Source organism: Megalops cyprinoides, chromosome 10 (assembly GCF_013368585.1).
Source record: "Megalops cyprinoides isolate fMegCyp1 chromosome 10, fMegCyp1.pri, whole genome shotgun sequence".
In the NCBI taxonomy this organism is placed as follows: Eukaryota; Metazoa; Chordata; class Actinopteri; order Elopiformes; family Megalopidae; genus Megalops; species Megalops cyprinoides.
This window is the reverse complement of record NC_050592.1, coordinates 26,411,463-26,435,543: the sequence shown is the minus strand read 5'-3', so window position 1 is coordinate 26,435,543 and position 24,081 is coordinate 26,411,463. Positions and strand designations below refer to the sequence as shown.

The window sequence follows — 24,081 nt, the reverse complement described above, 5'->3', positions numbered from 1 at the left end:
AAATATTGTTCTGTCAAGGGAGTCTTTGAATACCAGGCTTTGTCCTTTGGGTCTATTGGATACCTTTAGGGGGAAAAAGACACACACACAAATCTAGGAGTGAAGGTACGGGGTTGTACTCACTTAGCAAAGGCCCCTCAACATAAAAGGGGCAATTGGTTTAAAAGCGTCCCATAACATTAACCAAGCAAGACGGCCTCATGTGAATGGATGGCGCAAGTGAAGAGATCTCAGTGTTTCAGCAGCTGCGTGTGTGTGTGTGTGTGTATGTGTGTGTGTGTGAACACACCATGATACTATGAGTGTGGCATTCATGTCCTGGAAAGACAGAATGAATCCAGTATTGGAGCAGAAGGCAGAGGAAAAATATGAGAGTAATAAATGAGTTAACCCTTCAGTGACCACAAGATTGTATTGCTGGTAGTTCAGGGAGTGCCATGGGATCTGAGGTATGGAAATTTGAGTGTAGGGTCTTGGGGATTGTGAGAGAGTGGGTTGCTGGGGAAAGAGGTGTGGGGTTGTTAGTGTGTAGATTTGGGGGTGTGTGGGTATGGAACTGTGGGGTTTGGAAGTTTAAGGTGTGGTGCATGTTGGGTTTGGAGGTGTGCAGGTGTGTGTCTGTGTAGTGTGAATAAATTTGACTGTATAGGTCACTGGGTGAAGAGGTGTATGTTTGTGAAGTGTGGGGGAGTAAGGTGTGGGGGTAAGAGCATGTCTGATTTGGGGTGTATCCAGGAGAGTTCATGAAGGGATACTGTGTACAGACTATCCAGGTGAGCACACTGAGCTGCCCTTAGTGCAGGTCACCAAACATTGAATATTGCTCTATTCCACTGCACTTTAGAGATTCAGTTATGGGGTAAGGCTCTTTCTTTAAGCTTTAAATTCGGCAACTGTACCTGTGGGACTGGGGACAGATGTGTTCTCGGATGACTGTAATATCGTTAACCCCATTTATTTTGGTTTTCTGCAAGGAAATCATTCCCTGTGTGTGTTTCGTCTTTCAGTAATATTGCTAAAATATTTACATTGAACCTTGGCATGCTAATCTTTGGGCAAAGAGCCCAAATATTTACAGTTCAGAAGGTCTGTGTAACAAGCCTGGTGAGACACTATATGGCCTCCTGTGCATGTGTGTGTGTGTGTGTGTGTATGAGAGAGAGATAGAGAGTGAGAGGTCTGCATGCTCAATACGGGCCTGTGTTGAGGGTGAAGCTCTGCTAAATGACCAAACAGTTGTGAAAATAAAGCGGCTGGACCTTAGGGCCCGCTCATTTACGTCTGCTCAGATGGTTTATGTCTCCGCAGTCAGAGCCTTACACACTGTACAGTATGAGTACATTGGCCTGCTGGGACTCCACCTGCACCGTGCACATCTGATGCAATGTTTATTTACATTCATCTCCAGTGACCCGGCAAAAATAACACAGCTTAAACCTTCTGACACCCTGGAAATGATTCTTCTTGGTTTTGATGCTGCACAAACAGGACTGAAGCTGCTTAGCTATGCACATCCACCTGTTTTCCAGCATCTGAGGGTGTATGCTCCCCTCCGATATTAAGTGTTGAACTGGACACTTCCTTAAAAGGGCATTAAATCTTAGAACTACTCTTCCAGGTTGTTGCTTACTTTTTGGCATGTAAATGAATGCACTTAATCTTCCCAGGTCCAGAGAACACTCCCATTGGTAGTTCAGTTCCTACTCAAGAAGCCAATTCTAAGAAGTGAGAAGTTAAGGGATACTAAGGTTCTGACTCCCTGCTACAAATCAGTATTTTTATCATCTTATTGTGATCCCTAAAAACATATTCAGGCAGCTGTCTTGGACTCATTAATCCATGTACATATATAATGGGAGCTGTTTCATATCATTTCCCTCCAAAATCAAAATCCCTTCACCAGACCCCTGTTTAGAGGCAGTGCATGCTGGCTAGTTGAATTAATTCACTCAGCCTCTGCAGCTTAAAACGACCACTTCCTATAAAGGTGTTGTTTAAAACAAAGCAGCTTCTCCACAGAGACCTCACTATAATCAGAAGGATGATACTGACCCTCGCTCAGATGCAGGCAGTGAACTCAGACTTACCTAATCAACATACCCCATGAGTCAAGTTTGCTCGACACGGATGACCTTTACCATGGAAAGCAACAAATGCCGACACAAGACCACTTATGCTGCACTATGGCAACAGCATGTTTGGTCGATATACCAGAGTCATGTTACTGGTATGCCTGTAGCAAACATCACTTGTGCTAGCAGAGTAGTGACTTCTGACCCCGCCAAGCTCAGACTGGAAGAGAGAGAAATACCCATGATCCCACCCATCACAGACAGGTAGAGGGGAGCATCTGAGACCACACCCACCACAGACAGGTAGATAAAGAAACACCTTGAGACTCCACCCTCTCCAAACAGATAGAGTTCCAGCCTCACTCATGCCTTCACACACTCATATGCCACTTATCTCACCCACTGCGTAAAGGCTCTGTGCATAATTAACCCCACCTCCCCCCCCCCCCCCCCCCCCCCGTTGAGTACATCTGAGACATTGGGACCTCGGAAAGTGCATCTGTCACGTTGGCACAAAAGCCACGCAAAAATCCCAGGCTGATAGTGGGGCGTTTTCTGTTGAGGACAGCCTGGTATGTGTTTCACAAACCCAGCTGCTAGAGAAGAGGCCGGGGCCAGATTTGCAATAGCACATTTCTGCTTTCTCATGGACTCTGCATCACACATTCTTTCCGTGTGTTTTTTTTCTTCTTCTTTTTACTAATTAAAGCTGTAACACTACCGCTCCTTCTGCCAGAATCTGGGCTTTTTTTCCCCTGGATGCTGATTCCATCTTCTCAATCCTGCACGCTATCTGACACATAAACTCACACGCACCGCTACCACCTACACTGTCTTTAACACAGTCCAACACATCCAGTCTTAACATGCAGGCTAAGGCAGACCAAGTAAAAAAGACAATACAGTGTCCCGCAGGGTTACCAAAGATTAAAGCTGAGCCTCAGTCTGTTTTTATTGTTTGCTTACTTCTATGTTTACATGACACGTATGGAACTACATCAATATTCGATTGACCGCAGATGCAGAGGCAACAAATGATGCAGCGGTATTAACAAAATGTCGCCTGTTAAGGGCGAGAGGCAACGCGTGAGGAGGTATCGGGCTGGGCCACTGAGTGCCACGCCATAACCATAGTCACAGAGAGGCGAGTTCTGTGCTCAGAGCGCCACTGCAGCTTTTGTGCAACCGCATCGCTGTTTATCGCGCGTTCATGCCTGTAATGTGTGCAGCTGCGTGCTTATGCGGCTCGAAGCGTTGTTTGTGGGCTCGACAATCACACAGGCAAGTGCAACAGATGTGGGTGCGGGGACACGTGACCACCAGCTCTCCGCCCGGGCTATTGTTGAGGCTCTGGAACGAATTCGCGTTCAAAATGAATGACAGCCCTCTTAGAATGGGAAGGGAAAGGGGACCGATATCAGATTTATATTCATACTCCACTACACAGTTTAATGAGCGCAAACTGTAACTGTTTGCGCCGTTGTGTTCATTAAGTTCACTCTGCCCGGTCCCTCTCTGTGCTACTTGGTCCCTCCCCTACGCGAACCTCTTTGTCGCAAGTGAAGAATCCTTTCAGTCCTTTTTTTTTCCACAAGCATCAAATGAAGTGCCTACGGAAGACTGGGGGTTTGGCTGTGACTTCTCCCTGCGTGTTTAGTGCAAAGGCTATGAAGAGAAGCGGACTTCATCCCACTGATAAGAAGACCGTGGAATAAAATTACGGCTTGTTTCTCAGAAGAGGGATCATAATTCAATAAACAAACAACACTTTGAGGACTTGTCATATCCACCTATCGAATGCTAGCAGGTATGACGTTTTCCCAGATAAATTCACGACCTTTAGAACGCATTGATCAATCTATTTTGGCTGTGTATTCCGACTCCAGTCTGTTTTAAGTCTGTCTTCGGATATGATGGAGGTCATGAAGTTTTACTGATTACCGGTGCAATCGACTTTCAACGCACTTGATACTTCGTCTGCTAGTCTAGATAATAATTACAAGAATGAAAAGAGACAGCCAAAAACAAATAGGGATTTGTCTTTGGTGTATATTTCATTAATTTGTATTCAATTAAGTTTGATGGTCGTTCATAAACCTCAAGTTATATACTTATACGGAAAGTTTTATTTTGACTTCATAGGAAGTTTAAAGGACTGGGCTTGGTTGACTGGTTTTAGGATGTTTTTTAATTAATTCGAGAGGTTTTAATTTAGACATTTTAGTAGTACATTTTGTACAAGTTGTGCCAAAAAGTTGTTTAAACAAACTCCGCATTTGACAAAATGCCATATTTTCAATTAAAAAAAAAAAAAAAAAAAAAAACTCAAATAATAAAAAATCTCTTTCAGTAACATACCGTATGCAAATGTATTCACGCATTTTGGTACAATTCTGAAATGCATAATTTCAATTAGATGAATTGCGTAAAATCTCTTACAGGATAAACACAAAAATGCACAAAAATGTCGAAATTCTCCAAAGGTCGTGCTATTGAGTACCCGAGGACGCCTTTAGTACCAGGCGGAATGCTCTGTCAAAATAAATCTCTTGAGAATTTGGCTACTTGCATAGTTAAAAAGACGTTAATCATGAAATGAAGGTATCTGTATTATATACAGTAATTAAAAGGGTCTTTGAAATTCATTTTGTTTGCATCGATGCGCAAAGTTATTAAAGCCCAATGTATAATTTGTAACTTTATTGACAATGCATGAAATAATTGTAGTTAAGAAAGAATGAGTCAAGCAAAGAGCAGGTTGCAACAAAATTCTATGCAGTACTTGACACTGCCACCAATTAATAATAGGCTGCCTACTCCGAGACTGACCACCAGCGCCACCCTCCGGCGACATTCTGCAGTGTCCCCAAAGTGCTGATCTGCGGGATTCCTGTGACCTCGCGCTGGAGTGGAAAAAGGCGAGCGGCGCTGGAGAGATTATATTGCCATGGAAAATCCTTCTCAGTTAAATAAAGACATTCTTTAACTGAGAATTAAACCGGCAGCAAATTTATTGTTTCTATTAAAAAACACTTACATAGTCCACTTGTAATGACCATTGAAGGAAGATTTAGAGCCGCCATTCTGCAGATTTAAGGGCAGAATCTAGGTCGAGGTCTGGAATTGAAAATGCCATACAAATTTAACTCCTCATGTGATTTATAATTGAGTGCAGTGCAGTGAAGTTTCTGTACAGAGTTAAGAGTTTGACTGCTCTAGTCTTAATTTGCAAACCATTCATCTTAATGATTTGTTTGATTGACCTGCATGAAGGCATCTCAGTCTGTACAAAATGTGTCTAATTATGAAATGCAATTATTCAGGGACAAATCATTTCACATCTTGTATTGCACCCTGATGTGTGACTGCAGTTGTGGCATGACATGAAATGACATGAGGCAGACAGTAGGGTAGCAGGCCAAAGGTCATGGCACCAGTTAGCTTGCATCAGTCTCGGATGTATGTCACATACATTGTGACTCAGAAATTGTCTCCTTTGCATTACATTACATTACATTATTTAGCAGACACCCTTATTCATAGCGACTGACATAGGTAACAGTTTTTTATGTTGTCCATTTATACAGCTGGATTTACTGTGGCAGCTGTGGGTTAAGAGCCCAAGGATACAACAGCAGAGCCCTAGCGGCAAATCGAGCCAGCAACCTTTTGGTTACGAATCCTGCTCCTTCCCACTGTGCTACACTGCTGCAGCAGCACAGAGCTGGATTGCACGTGCTGCCGACCGTATGCGTTAACAACTTCCTGTGTACTCGGGTGCAGCATTACGCCACCTGTGCTGCTGACGCTGCTGAATACGTACCCTGCCTCCCCTGTACTGTCTGTGGCACACAGCACTCTGTACTCCTGTTGAGATCCCATCTGCAGGCTGCAGCACACATTTCATCACAGGGGCTACTGGTCGTGAGGAGGCCCAGTGCTGCCTCCCGCTGTTTTTGTGGGGTGCAGGGGACACGTGCGGAAGAGACCAAAGTTTAGGGAGAACATTGTTGATGGAGCAAAGTGAGGGAAGGAGGGAGGGAGTGTGGGGACGGAGGAACATCTGTCAGAACGCTTGAGCTCGCGCGCCCCCGGAACTGGGACGAGGGCTACAGCGGCGCCCCGGCGGTGGAGCGTCGGCTGATTGACGGCTCGACGTCAGATCCCTGCGGGTGACGCATTTTTCGCGGGGGGCGGCTCGTGGTTTCCGCAAGGCGCACGGTCAGGGGCAGAAAGGGGTCTCGGGTCGCTGCACGGGATCGGCTGGGAGGGGAGCGTGCACTGTTGCTTTCGCAGGCTGCGGTGGCGAGCCAAGCGCCGCCTCTCCCCCACCCCCGCCACGCTAGGAGCTCCCACTGCAGACGTCACACCGCCTGCAAGATGCAGTGTGCTCTCCAGCAGGAAGAATGATGGGAACCACTGCGGGTTTTTCCACTTTTTTCCCCCTTAAAATGACTGTGGAATTTACACTACCATTCAACTCTTAATGACCAGCATGACTTACTTTATCCATTTCTTTTTAACACAGAACTGCCTCACAGCTGACAAATGCTTCACTAAGGTGATGGTCTGCTGAATGAAAAAATTGACTCAAATGTAAAGCTAATCTAAACCTATTAGGCTCATTAGCCTACTGCTTGGCGCCTGAGCATGCTCTGTGGGTGGAGCTGATTGGATGGTTTTTGTGTGATGCCAAGCTTGTCCTCAGATTTGTAGGGCAGAGGCAATGCATGCGGTGAACGGCAGAGGGAAATAAATATGGTTGGAAGTGACTGCTGACGTACAGCAACCACAAAGCCCCTCAGCTACAGACAGACTCCCACCCTCCCCACCCACCAACCCCTCACTGGCCCCAGACTGTAACTACCACTCCCCCCCCAAGCCACAGACTTCAGCCTCCATTACAAACCACACTCATCCATGGATGTCTCCAGTTCATAAGACCCCCCCCCTTATGGAGGGGATTTTGTTTATATATGCAGGGTTTTGCATTTTTACATTTGGGATATTGCACATATGACATGCTCCATATATGGGGATGCTGCTTGCAGAAGATGATGTGCTAAATATGGAGGTGAGCTGAGTTTGAACATCACCAGACACTCCTAGTTAGGTGTTGAGTGAGCAGTGAATCCATGACCTTCAGCAGTAAAGGCCAAGGCACTGAGAGCTTTGACAGGGTGCTGCATGCCACAGAGCTGCATACTGCAGTGTGGAGCTGGGGGAACCTCTCATGCATTGTAATAGTGTGCCCCCTTCTGGTGAAATACCTGTAACACATCTCATTCAACATTATCATGCAGACAGACTATAGTGTTTCAGGAAAATGGAGATTTTACACCGAACTGCGAAAATTCCATTAGGTGCTTAAAGCATAAGTGCCTCCACTGGGTAAGAGGCTGGCTTGGGTTCCAGTGGACTCAGCGTTGTGGTCAATTAGCTAAGGAGTAAATTTGAGCAGTTCTGTCTCCCCTCTGCCTCAGGGGTCTTCAGCTGTGCAGTCACATTCTTATGCAGCCGCAGTAGTCTAATGCCGTGCAGAGGCATCCGTCTACAGCCTCATGCTTTCTCCATACCTGCATGTATGATGCCACGTCCTTACCACAAGCCACAGCAGACACTAATATGATGTCCAGAGTATTTTCTGGAAAGAGCAGCAGAGATTACCAATAGGCTAAGCTCTGTAGCAGCATCAGGAGTTGGTTGGCACTGTTGGCTCTTTTGCAGATATTTCAGAGGGCTGCTTTTGGATCCGTTGCAGGAGTTCATGGTGCCTTAGAAATACGCAGCGCCTCTGAAGGCTGGCACTCACAGATGTGCTCTGTTCTATGGCAGCTTTCCAGCTAAATAGCATGTCATTGGTCGCTGTTCTCTCAATCTCCTTGGTGTCTCTCGCTCTCTGTGTTGTGCTTTATCATCATCAGCAGCAGTAACGTCACCATCCTGTCTCATACTGCCGTCTTCATCATCATTATTGTTGTAATATTATATAAGTAATAGTACAGATTGTTATTGTAATATAATTCTGCATGTTGTGATTCATACAGAATGCAGTGTTCTGTTGTAGTACACCATTTCACTCCTTTCCACGGACAGAATCACTGTATCTATATTTCACAATTACAAACACTGCAATTACTCTCACCTTTTCTCCTCTCTGTGTCTTATTGATGAGTCTCACCATGTTCTTCTGTGTGTCTGAGTGATCAGTCTCACCTTGTTTTCCTCTGTATCTGAGTGATTACTCTCACCATGTTCTTCTGTGTGTCTGAGTGATCAGTCTCGCCTTGTTTTCCTCTGTATCTGAGTGATTACTCTCACCATGTTCTTCTGTGTGTCTGAGTGATCAGTCTCGCCTTGTTTTCCTCTGTATCTGAGTGATTACTCTCACCATGTTCTTCTGTGTGTCTGAGTGATCAGTCTCGCCTTGTTTTCCTCTGTATCTGAGTGATTACTCTCACCATGTTCTCCTCTGTGTCTCAGTGATGAGTCTCACCTTGTTCTTCTGTGTGTCTGAGTGATCAGTCTCGCCTTGTTTTCCTCTGTATCTGAGTGATTACTCTCACCATGTTCTCCTCTGTGTCTCAGTGATGAGTCTCACCTTGTTCTTCTGTGTGTCTGAGTGATCAGTCTCGCCTTGTTTTCCTCTGTATCTGAGTGATTACTCTCACCATGTTCTCCTCTGTGTCTCAGTGATTAGTCTCACCTTGTTCTTCTGTGTCTGAGTGATCAGTCTCACCTTGTTTTCCTCTGTATCTGAGTGATTACTCTCACCATGTTCTCCTCTGTGTCTCAGTGATTAGTCTCACCTTGTTCTTCTGTGTGTCTGAGTGATCAGTCTCGCCTTGTTTTCCTCTGTATCTGAGTGATTACTCTCACCATGTTCTCCTATGTGTCTCAGTGATGAGTCTCACCTTGTTCTCCTCTCTCTCCTCTCTGTCAGACTCTGCCCCGGCTGTGCAATGGGCCCTGCACCCTTGTGTCTCCTGCTCTCACTAACGGCGCTGGCCGTGGCTGCAGGTCTGGCCGCAGGTGAGGATGAGTACACCTGGCCGCAGAGGAAGGTCCCGCTGGTGCGGGGCAAGCGCACGGTGCCTCTGAGCAGCCCCGGGTTCACGGCCGAGGCTCAGCACGAGCTGAGGGGCACCTGCGGCATCGAGTGCCAGAGCCAGCTGCCCCGCCCAAGCCTGGCCGACCTGGAGAGCTTCCTGTCCTACGAGACGGTGTACGAGAACGGGACGCGCACGCTCACCGAGGTGTCCCTCCAAGACCTGGAGGAGGTGCCAGGGAACGAGGCGTGGAACGCCACCTCCGGCCGCAGACGCCGCAGACGGGAGGTGTACGGCACCGACAGCCGCTTCACCATCGCCGACAAGCACTTCTCCACCAACTACCCCTTCTCCACCACCGTCAAGGTCTCCACGGGCTGCTCCGGCATCCTGGTGTCCCCCAAGCACGTGCTGACGGCGGCCCACTGCATCCACGACGGCCAGGACTATGTGAAGGGCGTGAAGAGGCTGAGGGTGGGGCTGCTGAAGCTACGCTCCAAACGCAGGAAGGGGGGCAGGGAGAGGGGTGGCAAGGAGAGGGGAGACAAGGAGAGCGGGGACAAGGAGAGAGGCGGGGGCAGGAAGGAGCGGAGGAAGGGAGGGGAGGGGGGCAGGCGGGAGAGGCGGAGAGGGCGGAAGAGCCGGAGCCGGCGCAGCGTGGGCGACCAGCAGCCCTCCTTCCGCTGGACGCGGGTGAAGCAGACGCAGGTCCCCAAGGGCTGGCTGAGGGGCGTGGGCGAGGAGGTCGCCGTGGACTACGACTACGCCCTGCTGGAGCTGAAGCGGCCGCACAAGCAGCGCTTCATGGACCTGGGCGTCATCCCGTCCGTCCAGAAGCTGCCCGCCGGCCGGATCCACTTCTCCGGCTTTGACGACGACCGGCCTGGGCAGCTGGTGTACCGCTTCTGCTCCGTGTCGGAGGAGTCGGGCGACCTGCTGTACCAATACTGCGACGCCAAGCCCGGCTCCAGCGGCTCCGGCGTCTACGTCCGCCTCAAGGAGCCCGGCAAGAAGAAGTGGAAGCGGAAGATCATCGGGGTGTTCTCGGGCCACCACTGGGTGGATGTGAACGGGGCGCAGCAGGATTACAACGTGGCCGTGAGGATCACGCCCGTCAAGTACGCCCAGATCTGCTACTGGGTCCACGGAGACTCCAGCCAGTGCCGAGATGCCTGAGGCCCGGCTGCACCTGACTGACTCTGCTCCGCCTTACTGTTTACCTCTAGCTTCAGCTCCCAGAAACACTCACCACTGACGGCTCTGTGTCAGCACTCCTCCAGCCTGCAGCACTCATCGAACCCACAGCACTCTGCAAACCTGCAGCACTCATGGACTCACGGCACTCCACAAACCTGCAGCATGCTTTGAACCCGCGCCACTCCTCAGATCTGCGGCATGCCTTAAACTCACAGTGCTCCGTGAACGCACAGCAGTCCTCTAACCCGAACTGCCTTCAAAAGACTTCAGAAGATCAGAGAAATTGCCGGAACTTGTCAACAGGACTTAAACAGAAACTGAAGAGTGCCATGGCTGTTCTGCTTTTTTTATTTATTTAATTATTGATTACAGCCTTCCTTAGAAAGTGATAAATATTATGAATTTAATACATTTTCAGATTAGGTCTGAGAAACAGAATTAGTGGATGTTAAGAGCAAAGCATTCAGCTAAAATGGAACTAGTACATCACCTTTGTGTGACGGATGGGTTTAGACCTATTTGTAGAAATAATGTCTGCTCTTTCAGGCAATAGCAGAATGATGCCCTCTGACTTGTATAATCAGTATTGCTGTAAGAATGGGAACTGTTGTGATTGGTTCACCCCTCTGATGTGTTGACCCAGGAATACAGCGTTTGTGTTTTTGACCCAGAAAAAAAGACACATTTTTTTCTGAGAAATAATCATTTGGTGCATATCTGTAGAGTAGAAAAGAAAGAGGATGAGGTTTTTTTATAATACATTTTTTATACTTGTGTTGAGTTTATGCTCAGAATAATTCCTTTAACGTCCCTTTTGAAATATGTTTCTGCCTTTTGTTACACTATTACATTTTGATTACTAAATTGTAAGTGGTTCCAGAAGGAATTGTTTTGATTAGTAAATTTTTTATTTCTTGTACATTTTTATTCATTCCTGTATTAATCGCACAGTGCAGTGAGTCGTGTTGCTGTTGTGCACACACACATATTGGTGCTCTGTATAAGGTGGGAGATCTTTGGTGCTAATTTAATTTGAAATTGTAAAGTTGTTTTTTTGGAAACCTATCAGAATATATTGTTTAATGCTTAGTACTGTATCATAGTGCGAGTCTAAGTTGATGGGTTTGGCAACTGAATACGTCTTTACATTTTTTAATTTAAATTCAAGAAATGAGGGTCAGGGTTGCATCACACATGCTGATTTGCATTTTAAGATGAGATTTTAATTAGTTATGAAATTAAATATTATAAGGATATTGGTTGAAAATATATGAAATTGAATCAGTGTAAATTCATCTTGATTGTTTAATAAACAAATTTGGAATCTTTTTGACTATGTGCAAGAGTGTCTAAAAATCATATGTTTTGGGTGCATGTGTGCATGTGTGTGAGAGTATGTGTTTGTGTATGTGTAATTTAGTGGCTGAGGAACTGGTTTTGTAATGAGGTTGCAACTTTGCAACCCACGTGGGACGCTACTGTTTTAGCCTTCATGCAACCAGTGGATCTGAATATAAAATGTGAGATGTGAAAGCTGAATGGGATAAAGGTGTCGTAGAGCAAATGTGGGTCAAGAGCTGGGAGTAATGATGAATGTACAGAGCTGGGAGTAATGATGAATGTACAGAGCTGGGAGTAACGATGACTGTACAGAGCTGGGAGTAATGATCAAGGCATAGAGCTGAGAGCACAGAGCACAGAGTGACACCTCTTGAAATGACTTCAAGATATTTAAGGTGGATTATGCAAAACTAGACACTAACACCAAGAAGGGAGTGAATTACTCTTTTTTTAAAATATTTTGTAGGACCACTAAGATGCAGTGGTTGATTGGTCATATGTAGTTCCAATTTGTTGTTAGGGCTGGGAATTTTGGCTTAATTCTTGAATTTGGCACATGACTTCATTTTGGTTACCACAAAGGTCAGAAATAACATCCACATTTATTTTCTGAGTGGATGCTGTGGGATGGGGTTACATTACTGAAATGGCCTATCAGGACAGAGCTTTTTCCTGTGACCTTACAACAGAAAGTTTTAAAAGACCAAAAACTGAGGCTTAGCAGGGGTCTGAACCTACAGTTTCTGGTGTTGTAATTGGCACTCAGCCCGTGGAACCCGCTGATTCGGTCAGCTCATGCAGTGTTTCATCGAAACTCTTTCTATCCACAGGGGCTGTGAACTGCAGATAGAGGGAGTGCGGGCGTGACCGCTCCCTGCTGTCTCAGCTTAAAATGAATTGTAAAACATCCCAAAAACGCATTCTTATTCTCTAGGGATAGGACAGGAACATGCGGCTCCTGTGTGAGGTTTCTCCACTGACACTCTGGTACTGTTAAACCTTCAGGAGGAACACAATCTTTTGCAGCGAGACCCAGACACCCCCTCCCTGTAACGCACGCGCACGCGCACACACACACACACACACACACACGGAAGCAGACAGAACAGACGGGTAAGGGTGTCTCTGTAGGTCAATGTCTTTATTGCATCTCAAGAGGAATTACATGCACTGGGGAGGGGGGGTGGTCATCAATCAAAAATGAATCCATCTTCAACAAAAATGAAAAGCTTCTTTTTCTATCCATCATTTTTTTTTGCACAACAGTTGTCGATACAGTCACTTGGAATGATACAACACACAGAGTATCCAGTATATCCGGGAGTGCACAGAGTCTACAGTCAGGCCACTCCCACTGGTCTACTGACCTGCCTAAGGAGACACAAAGTAACACTGATCAACAGTGACCTCTTCTGGATGCACAGAGACCCTCACCTGTGCTGCCACCTACTATACCACTGTTCACCAATAGGGGGAGCAACAGAAAACACCATGTGCACATTTATGGGGAGAGGCAGGGAAGGGGTTTGGGACACGCCCATGGGCGGGTTAGGTACCAAACTTTTGTATCTTTGTTTCTTCTACAGCAATACAAAAATAACACTACAAGTACTGACTTGGGTTTGGTAATAAAACACTACCACTATGAGAGTCAAACACAAGAGTTCACTGATGTGGACAGTGATCATTCCACAAGAAACAGAACAGTGAGACCCAACCCTCCTTTCAGTGTGGGCTGCTGTGAACGCTGTGCTAATTGGTTAATTAGGACACCAAAAGACCATGGCCCTATATTTGAGTTTATATGCAATATTGCCTTGTGATTTAATCTTGGGACAATTCACTTTCTAATACATTGTTTTCACTATTTTCTTGTTTTTACCTTCATATCTACAGAAATAACTAAAATATAACATTTTCTCTCAAAATAAGAAAGAAAGATAAATACGTAATTTGCAGATAAAATATCCTGAAATGCATATGGTCGATTATTTGACAATTTGAACATAGAAATACATGAAAGTATAAATAACATTGAGGATTAAACCCAAAATATGAAAAAACATAAGAAACAAAGAAAAAAATAGTTAAAAAATGAAAAAGAGACAAAAAACACTGGAGGGTGTCATAGGTTTCAGAAGCCCGCACATTACATATTGATATATTATATATATAATATATATGTATATTTGTTCCGAAACAAGTTAAATTTATGACAAGAGATAAGTTAATGTCACATGACTCATAGTTTGATATCAGATTCACATCGATACGCTTTCTGCCGCAGATATACAGAAGAGAGAAGAAATCCTGGGAATTGCCAGTGAAATTTATATACACCAAAAACCTTCCGCCACAAATGATACAAAGACCGGTCACTACAGGACAGCCACCCGCCTGTCACTTTGAAAGGCGGGGCTTAAGCGCGAGAAGGCATCAACACACACACACACACCTATCATTCGATTCAAACGCCAACACTGAAAAAGGGAGGATCAAAGTACACCATCTTTTTTTGTTGTTTTTTTTCTTTTTAGTTTCAGGAAAGGAGAACACGGAGAGAAGCACACTCTTTTTTTTTCCTCTAAGGGGCACTTTCACTGCTTGTGCTACAAGGTTAGAAAGAGGGGAGGGAGGGAGTGGGAGGGGGGGGGGGGGGGGGTGGTTGAAGAGGTTGGGTAGAAGCCAGGGTCTGATGACTGGACGGGATCTTCTGGTGTCCCAGGAGGTTTGGGAACACCGTGCACTTTCTGGGGGGGAGCTCCAGTCATGGGAGAGAGCAGCTGGAGAGAAACAGAGAGATACAGACAAGGTGAGTGCTGTGCTTTAGTGACACTATAAAATATATTTTATAGTTACAATGGGCTGGTGGCCGTGACAAGTCTTACGGCTGCCTTTCTGAACTCAGTCAGCATGGAGTTTTCACAGGACGCTGCTCTGTCCCAGAACCTAAACCCCACTCTGTCTGAGTAACATGGGCTGCTAAACACAGCGCAGCGGACAGTCTGAAAGCTATAAAGGTACATGGTAGCACACTGGTAAGGAGCAGGGTTTGCAACCGAAAGGTTACCAGTTCCATTCCCTGCAGGGACACTGCTGCTGTACTCTCGGGCAAGGTACCTAAGCTAAAATTTCCTCAGTAAATACCCAGTTGTATAAATGGATAACGCAAAAAAAAATGTAACCTATGCAAGCCACTCTGGGTTAGAGTCAATAATGTAATGTAATGTAACATCTGTGCCTGCCGACACAGGAATACAGCCTTAATTCTGCCTCTACAGTACAGACACACTAAATTCCTTGAGCTTCATGCTGCTTCATCCTGTGTGCTTCAGCGGAGGATTAACTCGCATCTGGCTGACACTCGTGTTGCCACTAGGTGCCTGGGGGCGGACAGCACCCAACTGACAGGAAGTACAGACATACCTGGGGTATGAGGGTTTATAAGAAATCCTTGATGTTGAGATCTGCCAGGGGGTCCTTAGAAGGGGGCTTTTTAGGGCTCTGGACAGCAGCGGCAGGTCCTGGAGACAGCTGTGGGGGGAGGGGGGGGGGCAGAGAATGTCACACATCTGGGCAAAAGAAAGACACTGTGTATGCACAATGTGTGTGGGGGCGCGAGAGAGTTAGCCTGGTGTGTGTGTATGTGTATTTAGCATTCTGTGCGTGTACCGATGTGTGCATGTGTGAGTGTGTGCATGGATGGTGAGTGTTAATGTGTGTATTTGTGTGTGAGTGAGTGAGAATGAGTGAGTGAGTGAGCGTGTGGGATGTGTGAGTGTGGGAGTGAGTGAGTGAGTGAGTGAGTGAGTGACTGACTGACTGAGTGACTGAGTGTGTGGGATGTGAGAGGATGAGGGCATGGTTACCGGTGCTCCTGGCGCCCCTGCAGCGGGGAACTGTGGCCTCATCATGGGCTGGGGGTACATCTGAGGCATCATGGGAGCTCCGGCTGCACCTGCGGGGGGCTGCGAGGATGGAGGAGACCGTGAGACACAGAGCCTTCCCACATTACAGCCTGACAGAGGGACGGGACGGGGCGCTTACCATGCCAAATCCAGGCTGCGCACCCATGGGTGGGGGCATGGCTCCAGTTGGGGGTGTGGCCCCTGGGGCACCAGGGGAGGGGCCAGGCTGCCAGGTAGGAGAAGAGAGGAGAGCGATATTAATACACATTCACACAAACATTGGGCATACAAAAACAACTTCATTAATCTCAGTATAACAGTATGATCTCAATGCTGTATATTAGTGTACACTGCCAAATGCATTTAAACAAATATGATATTCTACTGCAAAAAGCTTAAAATGTGTTATAGTGAATTAAGCCAAACATATTTATATTATTACTGTACACTGTTTTACCTGCTACAGTATCTGTATGTAAACCTGTAAATTAATACTGTATCATAACATACTACATACACTTGTAAACTAGATATATCTCCTGTAAGATATATTTCCTATAACTGTCTTCTCCTTCTGCTGGGATCTGAAATGAGGTTTTTGGTTTGGACAGGTGGTGTCCTCCTTCCAGTCATAAATATTACATGTGCATGAACATGCAACCGGTGAAGCAAGTCTGGTAGCTGAAGTAAACTGAAGTGTACGGGAACACACACTAAGGACTGCACTGGCAACTCGCAAAGCTACCTCTTTGACCCTGCACCCCTGCACCCTCCAAACCTATGCCCTACACCCTCTGCGTCCACCACCAATCAAAGTGCCCCACGAGACACTTACCATCTGCGAGCCGGGGGCGCCCCAGCTGGTAGGCGCTACCTGGGGTTGCCAGTTGGCTCCACCCGTCAGCTTCTTCTCATTCCACTGCATGTCCCTGCGGGCAAAAAATACATCTATCAAGCAAATCATTGTCTGATCCGTCATCTCACCCAACACCTCGAAACACAGCACACTAATGCCAATGTAACCTGACAGCCAGACCCGATCAATCAAAACCGACACAAGACAGAGCCAATCAAGCAGAGACAGCCAGAATTAACCAGTCTACATGTCTGCTTCACTCATTACCTTTTAGGATGAAGTAGGTACATACTACTGCTACCAGCTGCAGTATTATCACTACAGTATGGTGTTAATATTTCATTACTACATGACAGTGTTCATATTAAGCCACTTTAATATATTATTGTTGTCATACCTATTGGGTTTGAAAGATTTTCTGCAAACTAGTAATAATGTTGCTATATCACTGACTTTATGTACTGCCTTTGTTTTCATTTGGAAGTACACACATACACACACCCACACACACTCACGCACACACACACACACACACACACACATACACACACACAAAACTCAGAAGACAGAGAGAACACTTACTTCTTCTGGTTGCCCATGCCCAGATCTGAGGGAGAAACAGACTCAGGTTAATGTCTTTCATTGGCAGAGCCACTTCCCATCAAGAATATAGGTATCCCAACCTAATCAATAAATGCTTCCAACCCTGATCAATATGTGTCTTAGTCTGATAAACATATTCTTAAAATAATATAACATACTCAACATAACATATACTTAACATAACCTACAAAAAGTTAATTAATATGTATCTCATACTCTGATCGATACATATATACACAGGACTTAATCAATACTGATCAGTACATACTTCCTACCCAAATCAATACATACTTCCAACCAGGTTTGCTAGAGATGAATCCAGGTCTCCCCCGATGGGTTTTGCAGGCGGTGCTCCTGCTGCTGGGGCCGCACCCATAGGGGGCGCTGTGGGGCCCTGAGGAGCCATGGCGGGCATGAGCAGGTCCCCTAATCCATCAAACACTTCACAGAGAGAGGGGGCAGGGTCAGAGACCGAGCGCAGACAACACCTCCACTATGCTCCTCCCTTATCTCTAATGAAGTGGCTACCGAGGGAGGTCACCATAACAACCACACAGGACAACTTCCACAACAACAGCAGCTGCAACTGTGGAATTCTGGGAAGGGGCACACTGGCATGCATGAAGACGGCTCCGCTTCGGGAGAACGGTGATGATGTGGTATTAATACTACTGCACTGCAGCATTAATACCGTCACAAATATGATATTCTTATCACAACTGAGCGGCATTAATACTCTGTGACCAGAGAGGAGTATTAATACCTTTACACTACAGCCTGTGCTGAAGCACTCCAGCATGATCTTAAGTGTCAGGGCAGACTCACATCTGGGAGGGACATTTCTGATTGCCCCAGCACCATAGCACTTACTCAGGCTTGTCACAATACATATAAATACAAAGGAACAACAGTCATGGGCCCCTAAAGTAAACCTTTTCAAACAGTACAGAGACTGTTGAAATCTCTTTTTACATTCAATGTAAATATTTTCTTAGTAAAAAAAAAACAGGGCCTGATAGTTACACGCAAACATGTAAAATAAACGTGTATTTAATCACAAATGTAGGAACAAGGCATTCACTGAGCATTCACACTTCCGGGAATACCGGTGATTTGGCAGAGGGCCAACATGGCTCATGCTGCAAAGCATAGTGGGAAATTATCTTGTGAGGAGGCCAGAACTCACCAATCACACAGTGGAAGCAATGCAAGCAATGACCCAGCAGAGGGGGGGAGGCAGGGAGAGAGAGAGAGAAAAGGAGGAGGAGGGGCAGAGAAAGAGAGAGGGGAAGGAGCAGATGACAGACAGGAGAAAGAGAGAGAGAGAAAGAGAGAGAGAGAAAATGAGAGCATGTGCATGTGGAAGAGAGGAAGAGAAAGAGAGAGAGAGAGAGAGAGAGAGCAGAGTTGAGGAGTTAAGCCTTCGGCGCAGCGGCAGCAGTTGTAGAGCTTCAGTTACGTAACGTGGCGAGTGTACGGATGCGCGAGCGTCAGAGCGCCAGCCATGCTGAGCACAGAGAGGAGGCAGATAAACACAGGCCGCCCAGGCATGCACACCAAGCTCAGCCTCCACCATGACGGCTCTCAGCGCTGACTCATTTAGACAGGCCCAACAGGACACATCAACCGGACCCTCCACTGCCCGCCACACATTCACCATAAAAGCACAGGGCCGCTGGCTGGCTCTCATTCATTAGTGTGTATCGCCCCAGCTTTAAAGTAATAAACCATAAGTATCATTCTGTATTATTACACTGACTCTTGGTATAGGAAGATAAAATATAGCTGGGTAACACAAAATAAACAGATAACATGGGTATTCGCTTTGAATTATGGGTCATTATCAGAGTAATAAAGCACATGTCCTTGGCTGTGTGGTTAGAGTGTCAGTTCTGCAGGGGGAGTACGGCATACTTTCTATAAAGGACAGCCATTCTACTACTGGCATTTTTCATTAAACAAACAGGATTCGTCATTCATTTCATAAGCTTAAATATGACTATATTACTATATCCTCCTAGATCATTTCGGCTGGTTCCAGCTGCAAGCTTCTCCCACAAATCCACACCACTGAGATATAAATCTAATCTTTACACAAAGGATCACGTGACCAAGCCGCCCCCACACCCTTCTAAAAGCTGCGGATAGCTGCAGTGAGAGGATTTCAGCCCGAGGAATACACGGCCTTCTGCATCCTACCTGAAGCGTCAAAGCCACCAGAGGGCGCCGCTGGGGCGGCAGCGGGAGCCGGGGCTGGCACCGATCCGAGGGCTGAGTCAAACCCAGACTGCAGTAGGTTGTTCTGGGCTGGGGCTGGGGCTGCAGTGGGGGCAAGCGCTGGGCTGGGGGTCAACAACCCTGGAGGAGGGAAGGAAGATGACATCAAACAAGCAGGCAACGCATACCCTTTTAAATACCGCATATGTACTGTATATACACAGCAGTGTAGCATAGTGGTAAGGAGCTGGGCTTGTAACCAAAAGGTTGCCTGTTCAATTCCCTACTGGGGCACTGCTGCCGTACCCTTGGGCAAGGTACTTAACCCAGAATTGCCTCAGTAAATATCCAGCTGTACAAATAGGTAACATAAATATTGTAACGTATGTGAGTCTTTCTGGATGGGTGTCTGCTAAATGACATTAATGTAATGTATATACATTCATACATACCCCATACACCTCTGACACGTCAGTACTACATACACTCCTATGTAGCTTTAACATGTTTTTAATACACACGCTACATGCCACATGCACTCCTATATACCTCCAACACACTCCGACATATCTGTGATACACTATACACTAAATACACCGCTACACTACATGTGCGAGAGGCCTATCCTGCACAAACATCACAGAAAGTCATCCTTTTAAATCATACAGATATTGATGCATTAGAAATTAATTTCAGTCACCCACTAACACACTTCCCACTTAGACTTCACACACATGTATGCACACAAACACATACAGTGTTACTTTAATCACCTCTCTGATGACTCAGAGAATCTGATTTGTTGATCACATAATGGTACCAGATGAAAACTCTCCTTCTTGATGAAAGCACACATTTGTGCTGGTTTGGTGTAGGCATATAGTGGTCAGATAATGAGGGAGTGTGGCCAAACAAAGGGGTGAGGGCCTATATAAGGGGTGGGGTCAAATACATACACACAAAAAGGATGTGGTCACACAAAGGCTGTAGTCGTAGACAAGGGGTGTGGTCAGCAAAAGGGCTGTGGTCACATACATACACATAAAAAGGGTATAGTCATAGACAAGGGGTGCAGTCAGCAAAAAGGGGTCTGATGACAGACAAAAGACTGTGATAACAGACAGGTGAGGGAATTACCAGCCAGCAGGTCGGCACCAGGAGCTCCAGGGGCGGTGGGTTGGGACTCGGAACCAGAACCACCAAATGAGTCTGTTAAACCGAGCCAAGCCATCCACAATGCAGCATGAGGGTAGAGAAGAATCAGCTGTTACCTCCACACTGAGGAGACAAAGCATGAGATTACCGTCTACACATACTGCATACCCCCTCAGACATGCACACATTTCATACACACATATACTCTCTCTCACACACACATACGCACACATTCTCATATGCACACATTTCATACACACATACTCTCTCCCTCTCTCACAGGCACGCGCACACACACACACACGCGCGCGTGCACACACGCACACATACTCTTTCTCTCACTCTCTCTCTCTCCCTCTCTTCTTCTCTCTCTCACTCCCTCTCTCTCACACACACACACACAATTCTAGTGATAAATGTTTGCAGATCCTCAATTACTGCTTCTGTTCAACAAACTCCCTAAAATCACTTGACTGTGTGATAGAACATCTACATGCAAGCATGTACAGGAGGTCTGCAACTAAAACTAATCACACACAAAATGGTCTGAGCCCTACACCTACAACCAAGCACACACAGGACTTTCTCTGATCTCTGTACCTATAACCAATTACATACAGGACTCTCTCTGAGGTCTATGGCTATAGGCAATCACATACAGGACTCTCCCTGAGGTCTACACCTGAAATCAGTAATAACTAGGACTCTCTGACATCAAACTTGTTTCTGCACAGTACTGATCTGGAAAGACAAAGAAATCACCATAAACTATTATATACATTTATAACCATACATACAGGTAGTGTGAAACCGTATCTGAAATAATGTCCACAGACTGGGTATCAGAGGGATTTCAGAGAGGAGATTATATTACAGCCACACAGACCTCAGAGCCAAGATGACATCAGAACCACAAAGACCTAAGAGCCAAGCAGACCTCAGAATGACTTGTGTCAGAAATAAGCTTCTCTGGATGGTTCCCCAGAACACAGCTGGCCACTGTGGAAGTGTAGAGACATACAGGACGCAGACTGCTCACTGCCCTTTCAAAGAAGCAATACATTTTCTACACCGATCTACCATCTTTATTAATGACACAGCATACTTGTAGTATACTTACATCACCTTACAGTTAATACATAAAGAAGAAATGGATGCTACTGATCACCTACTGGGGAAAAATATAACATTTTTTTCTCATTCTTTCCCAATATTTCCTGCCCCCACATGATGGCCCCGACATTTTGCAGTGCATTTTGGGACAGTGCAAGCCAATGGTGGGAGGTACACACCCCCGAACAGATCCAGCACGCCGCCGGCATCTTTGACTGGAGACGATGCAGCAGGAGGGGCCACTGGTGCAGAGAACGCATCTGCCGCAGGAGAGAGCAACAGGGTGATGAGAGAATGCACACGCTAACACACACACACACACATACAGCAAAACACATACAGGAGTGAGAACTATAAACACACAAACTCCAATGCGAGCACATACAGAAGCTCATACATTCTGATCTATCTCAACTCTTTATCACCTCCTCCAGCCACACTGTCTCTCACTGCGGACGACAGGGAGTCCACAGGACAGTGAGAGCTGCTGTTGCCATAGACACGAGAAACTATGAGCAGAGCTGCTGCCATAGACACACAGGCCTGTGAGGTCCAGTGTTGCCATAGACACCAAAGGCTGTGAGTTCTGCTGTTGATCTACGCTAACCAGATATTTGTAGCCAAATCATTTCATTAATAAAACTGAGCACTGAATTACTTTTGGATTAACGTAATAACTAGGACACAAATTAAATGATGTAAATAACGTAGGGACGTCTTCATGACACAAGGCCCTCATTTTTCCTCACAAACCCCTCCGGCCTGAGTGGAGTATCTGACACAGAACACAACAGGAACATTGAGCTGGACACAACCGGACAACAGCTGGACAAAGCAAGAAATGAGACGGAGGAAGAGACTTTAGCGAGCTGCAGGTCAGGAGAGGAGGAAAGGACTCACCGGACAGGAGATCGGCGGTCAGATTGGCTTCAGGTAAAGGAGAGGAGCCTCGCGAGGTTGCGGGGAGATCTTCCAGAGAGGAACGAGAGGTGAGTGAGACCAGAGAAGGGGTAAGAAAGACCAGGAAAGAGCAGCACATCTCCGACTGACATCACTTATGGGGAGCATGCACGAGTCACGCACCACCATGAGGACAGACCAAGACGTGTCAGGAAAACGGACAGATGGCAAAAAGGACGAAAAAAATAAACTGCTGAAAAAAAGGTGGAGAGGAAAATAAGGAAATCAACTCCTGTACCTGCCCCAAATAGGTCTACGCTAGGAGTAGCGTCTGCTTTGGAAGCTGCGGAGGAGCTTTGCTCAGGCATAGAATCAAATAAATCTACAAACAAGGACACACACATTCAGTGTAAAATCAGTGCATATGGGAGAAGGGAAGAAAAGAGCAAACAATCTCTGGAAAAAAGTAATCAGATTAATCTTTTTTTTTTAAAAAAAAGCTGATAACAGTCACTGAAAAGCTTGAATTAAACCCAGGAAATGGCTCAGATGAGGCAGTCTCTCCAGTACAAACAGAAGAGGAGAAAGCTAGGGGGGGCCTTAGTGAAGCACACACGGTGGTGTTTATGGAATCTTCCACCCCCCACACCTTTCCTCCAGCCTCCACTGGGTTGCAGTCGTAACTGTAAGGCTGGTATTGAATCAAAGCTTTGAGCCACCCCCGTTGCTGTAATGGTACGTCCCAAACCCGGCGTTCAGGGTGACATCACCAACTACCTCAAAGGGGCGCGTCTCTTCGACAATACCCCATTGGCCGGCATAGCCTGGATCTGGACTTTTGTTTTATTTGCAGGAGTGGACCAAATTTTGATTAACTCTATGCCTACAAATGAATAAATTAATAATAACAATAATAATAATAACAGAGGAATAAAGATGTGGGACTGAGCAGGTGTCATCACAGTATGCAGTGCAGAGATAGGCGCGGGCGAGACGATGAATTTACCACCGAAGATATCTAGTGATGGAGCCGCGGTGGTGGCAGAGGTGGAGAGAGGAGTGGGGGCGACGGGGGCCGCCACGGGGGCGATGGTCGGCGCGGCACTAGAGGTGGGGGTTACTACGGTAGCGCTGGTCTCGGCTGGCTTCATTGCAAAGAGGTCCAGCCCTGGGGCAACGTCTGCGCTACCCTCGGATGGAGCGAAGGGGTCTTGAAGGGGGAAGTCAGGGGATGACCAGAGAGGGGAGAGGAGGGAGTTACACAACAGTTCACAGCTTGTAACTTCAGGAAAATAAAAAAAAGAAAAGAGAAGAGAAGACAGGCAGAAGAATAGAGAGTGGACAAAATTAAATCAGGTTGAATGCCATTAACATTCATACTGCAGCAGCAGGCAAATCTGAGACTAAAATCACTGCAGTAACACAAGTAGCCACCGGGGGCACTGTATACTGCTGGCCCTTAGACACACGGGCTAAATTTAGTCACAGCAAAGTTTTGCCAGCAGTGTCAGTGCAGAATAAAGTTAATGTTGACTAAAGAAAATGAATCAAATGAAAATACTATTCTACTCAGGATCTACTCAAATTCTATGCCTTTGTACCCACCAGAGCTCCACACATCTTTTGTCACTTGCTTCTTAAGCCTCCAAACATCACCCTACTTCTCAAAT

General features: G+C 46.2%; 2 protein-coding genes across 5 annotated transcripts in view; one reads left to right on the top strand and one right to left on the bottom strand.

The window, feature by feature from the left end:
• Positions 1-3,678: 3,678 nt before the first annotated feature.
• On the top strand, positions 3,679-10,603 carry prss35 (serine protease 35). Its single transcript, XM_036539433.1, has 2 exons — positions 3,679-3,879; positions 9,016-10,603. The coding sequence occupies exon 2, from the start codon at positions 9,035-9,037 to the stop codon at positions 10,295-10,297; it is 1,263 nt and encodes a 420-aa protein (XP_036395326.1). The 5' UTR covers positions 3,679-3,879; positions 9,016-9,034; the 3' UTR covers positions 10,298-10,603.
• Positions 10,604-14,302: 3,699 nt separating this feature from the next.
• The window catches only part of snap91a (synaptosome associated protein 91a), a 34,818-nt gene continuing 25,039 nt past the window's right edge, over positions 14,303-24,081 (bottom strand). For 2 of the 4 annotated variants that reach the window (XM_036538872.1, XM_036538873.1), the window contains 13 exons: positions 23,418-23,621; positions 22,710-22,793; positions 22,412-22,480; positions 21,691-21,771; positions 20,381-20,452; positions 19,226-19,384; positions 17,318-17,467; positions 17,006-17,030; positions 16,403-16,496; positions 15,707-15,793; positions 15,529-15,627; positions 15,086-15,193; positions 14,303-14,442 (listed from right to left, as the gene is read on the bottom strand). In XM_036538872.1, coding sequence (XP_036394765.1) covers positions 15,101-15,193; positions 15,529-15,627; positions 15,707-15,793; positions 16,403-16,496; positions 17,006-17,030; positions 17,318-17,467; positions 19,226-19,384; positions 20,381-20,452; positions 21,691-21,771; positions 22,412-22,480; positions 22,710-22,793; positions 23,418-23,621 — 1,217 coding nt within the window. In that variant the 3' untranslated portion in view covers positions 14,303-14,442; positions 15,086-15,100. The remainder of the gene's footprint in view (positions 14,443-15,085; positions 15,194-15,528; positions 15,628-15,706; positions 15,794-16,402; positions 16,497-17,005; positions 17,031-17,317; positions 17,468-19,225; positions 19,385-20,380; positions 20,453-21,690; positions 21,772-22,411; positions 22,481-22,709; positions 22,794-23,417; positions 23,622-24,081) is intronic. The other 2 variants (XM_036538874.1, XM_036538875.1) reach the window with 2 other exon arrangements.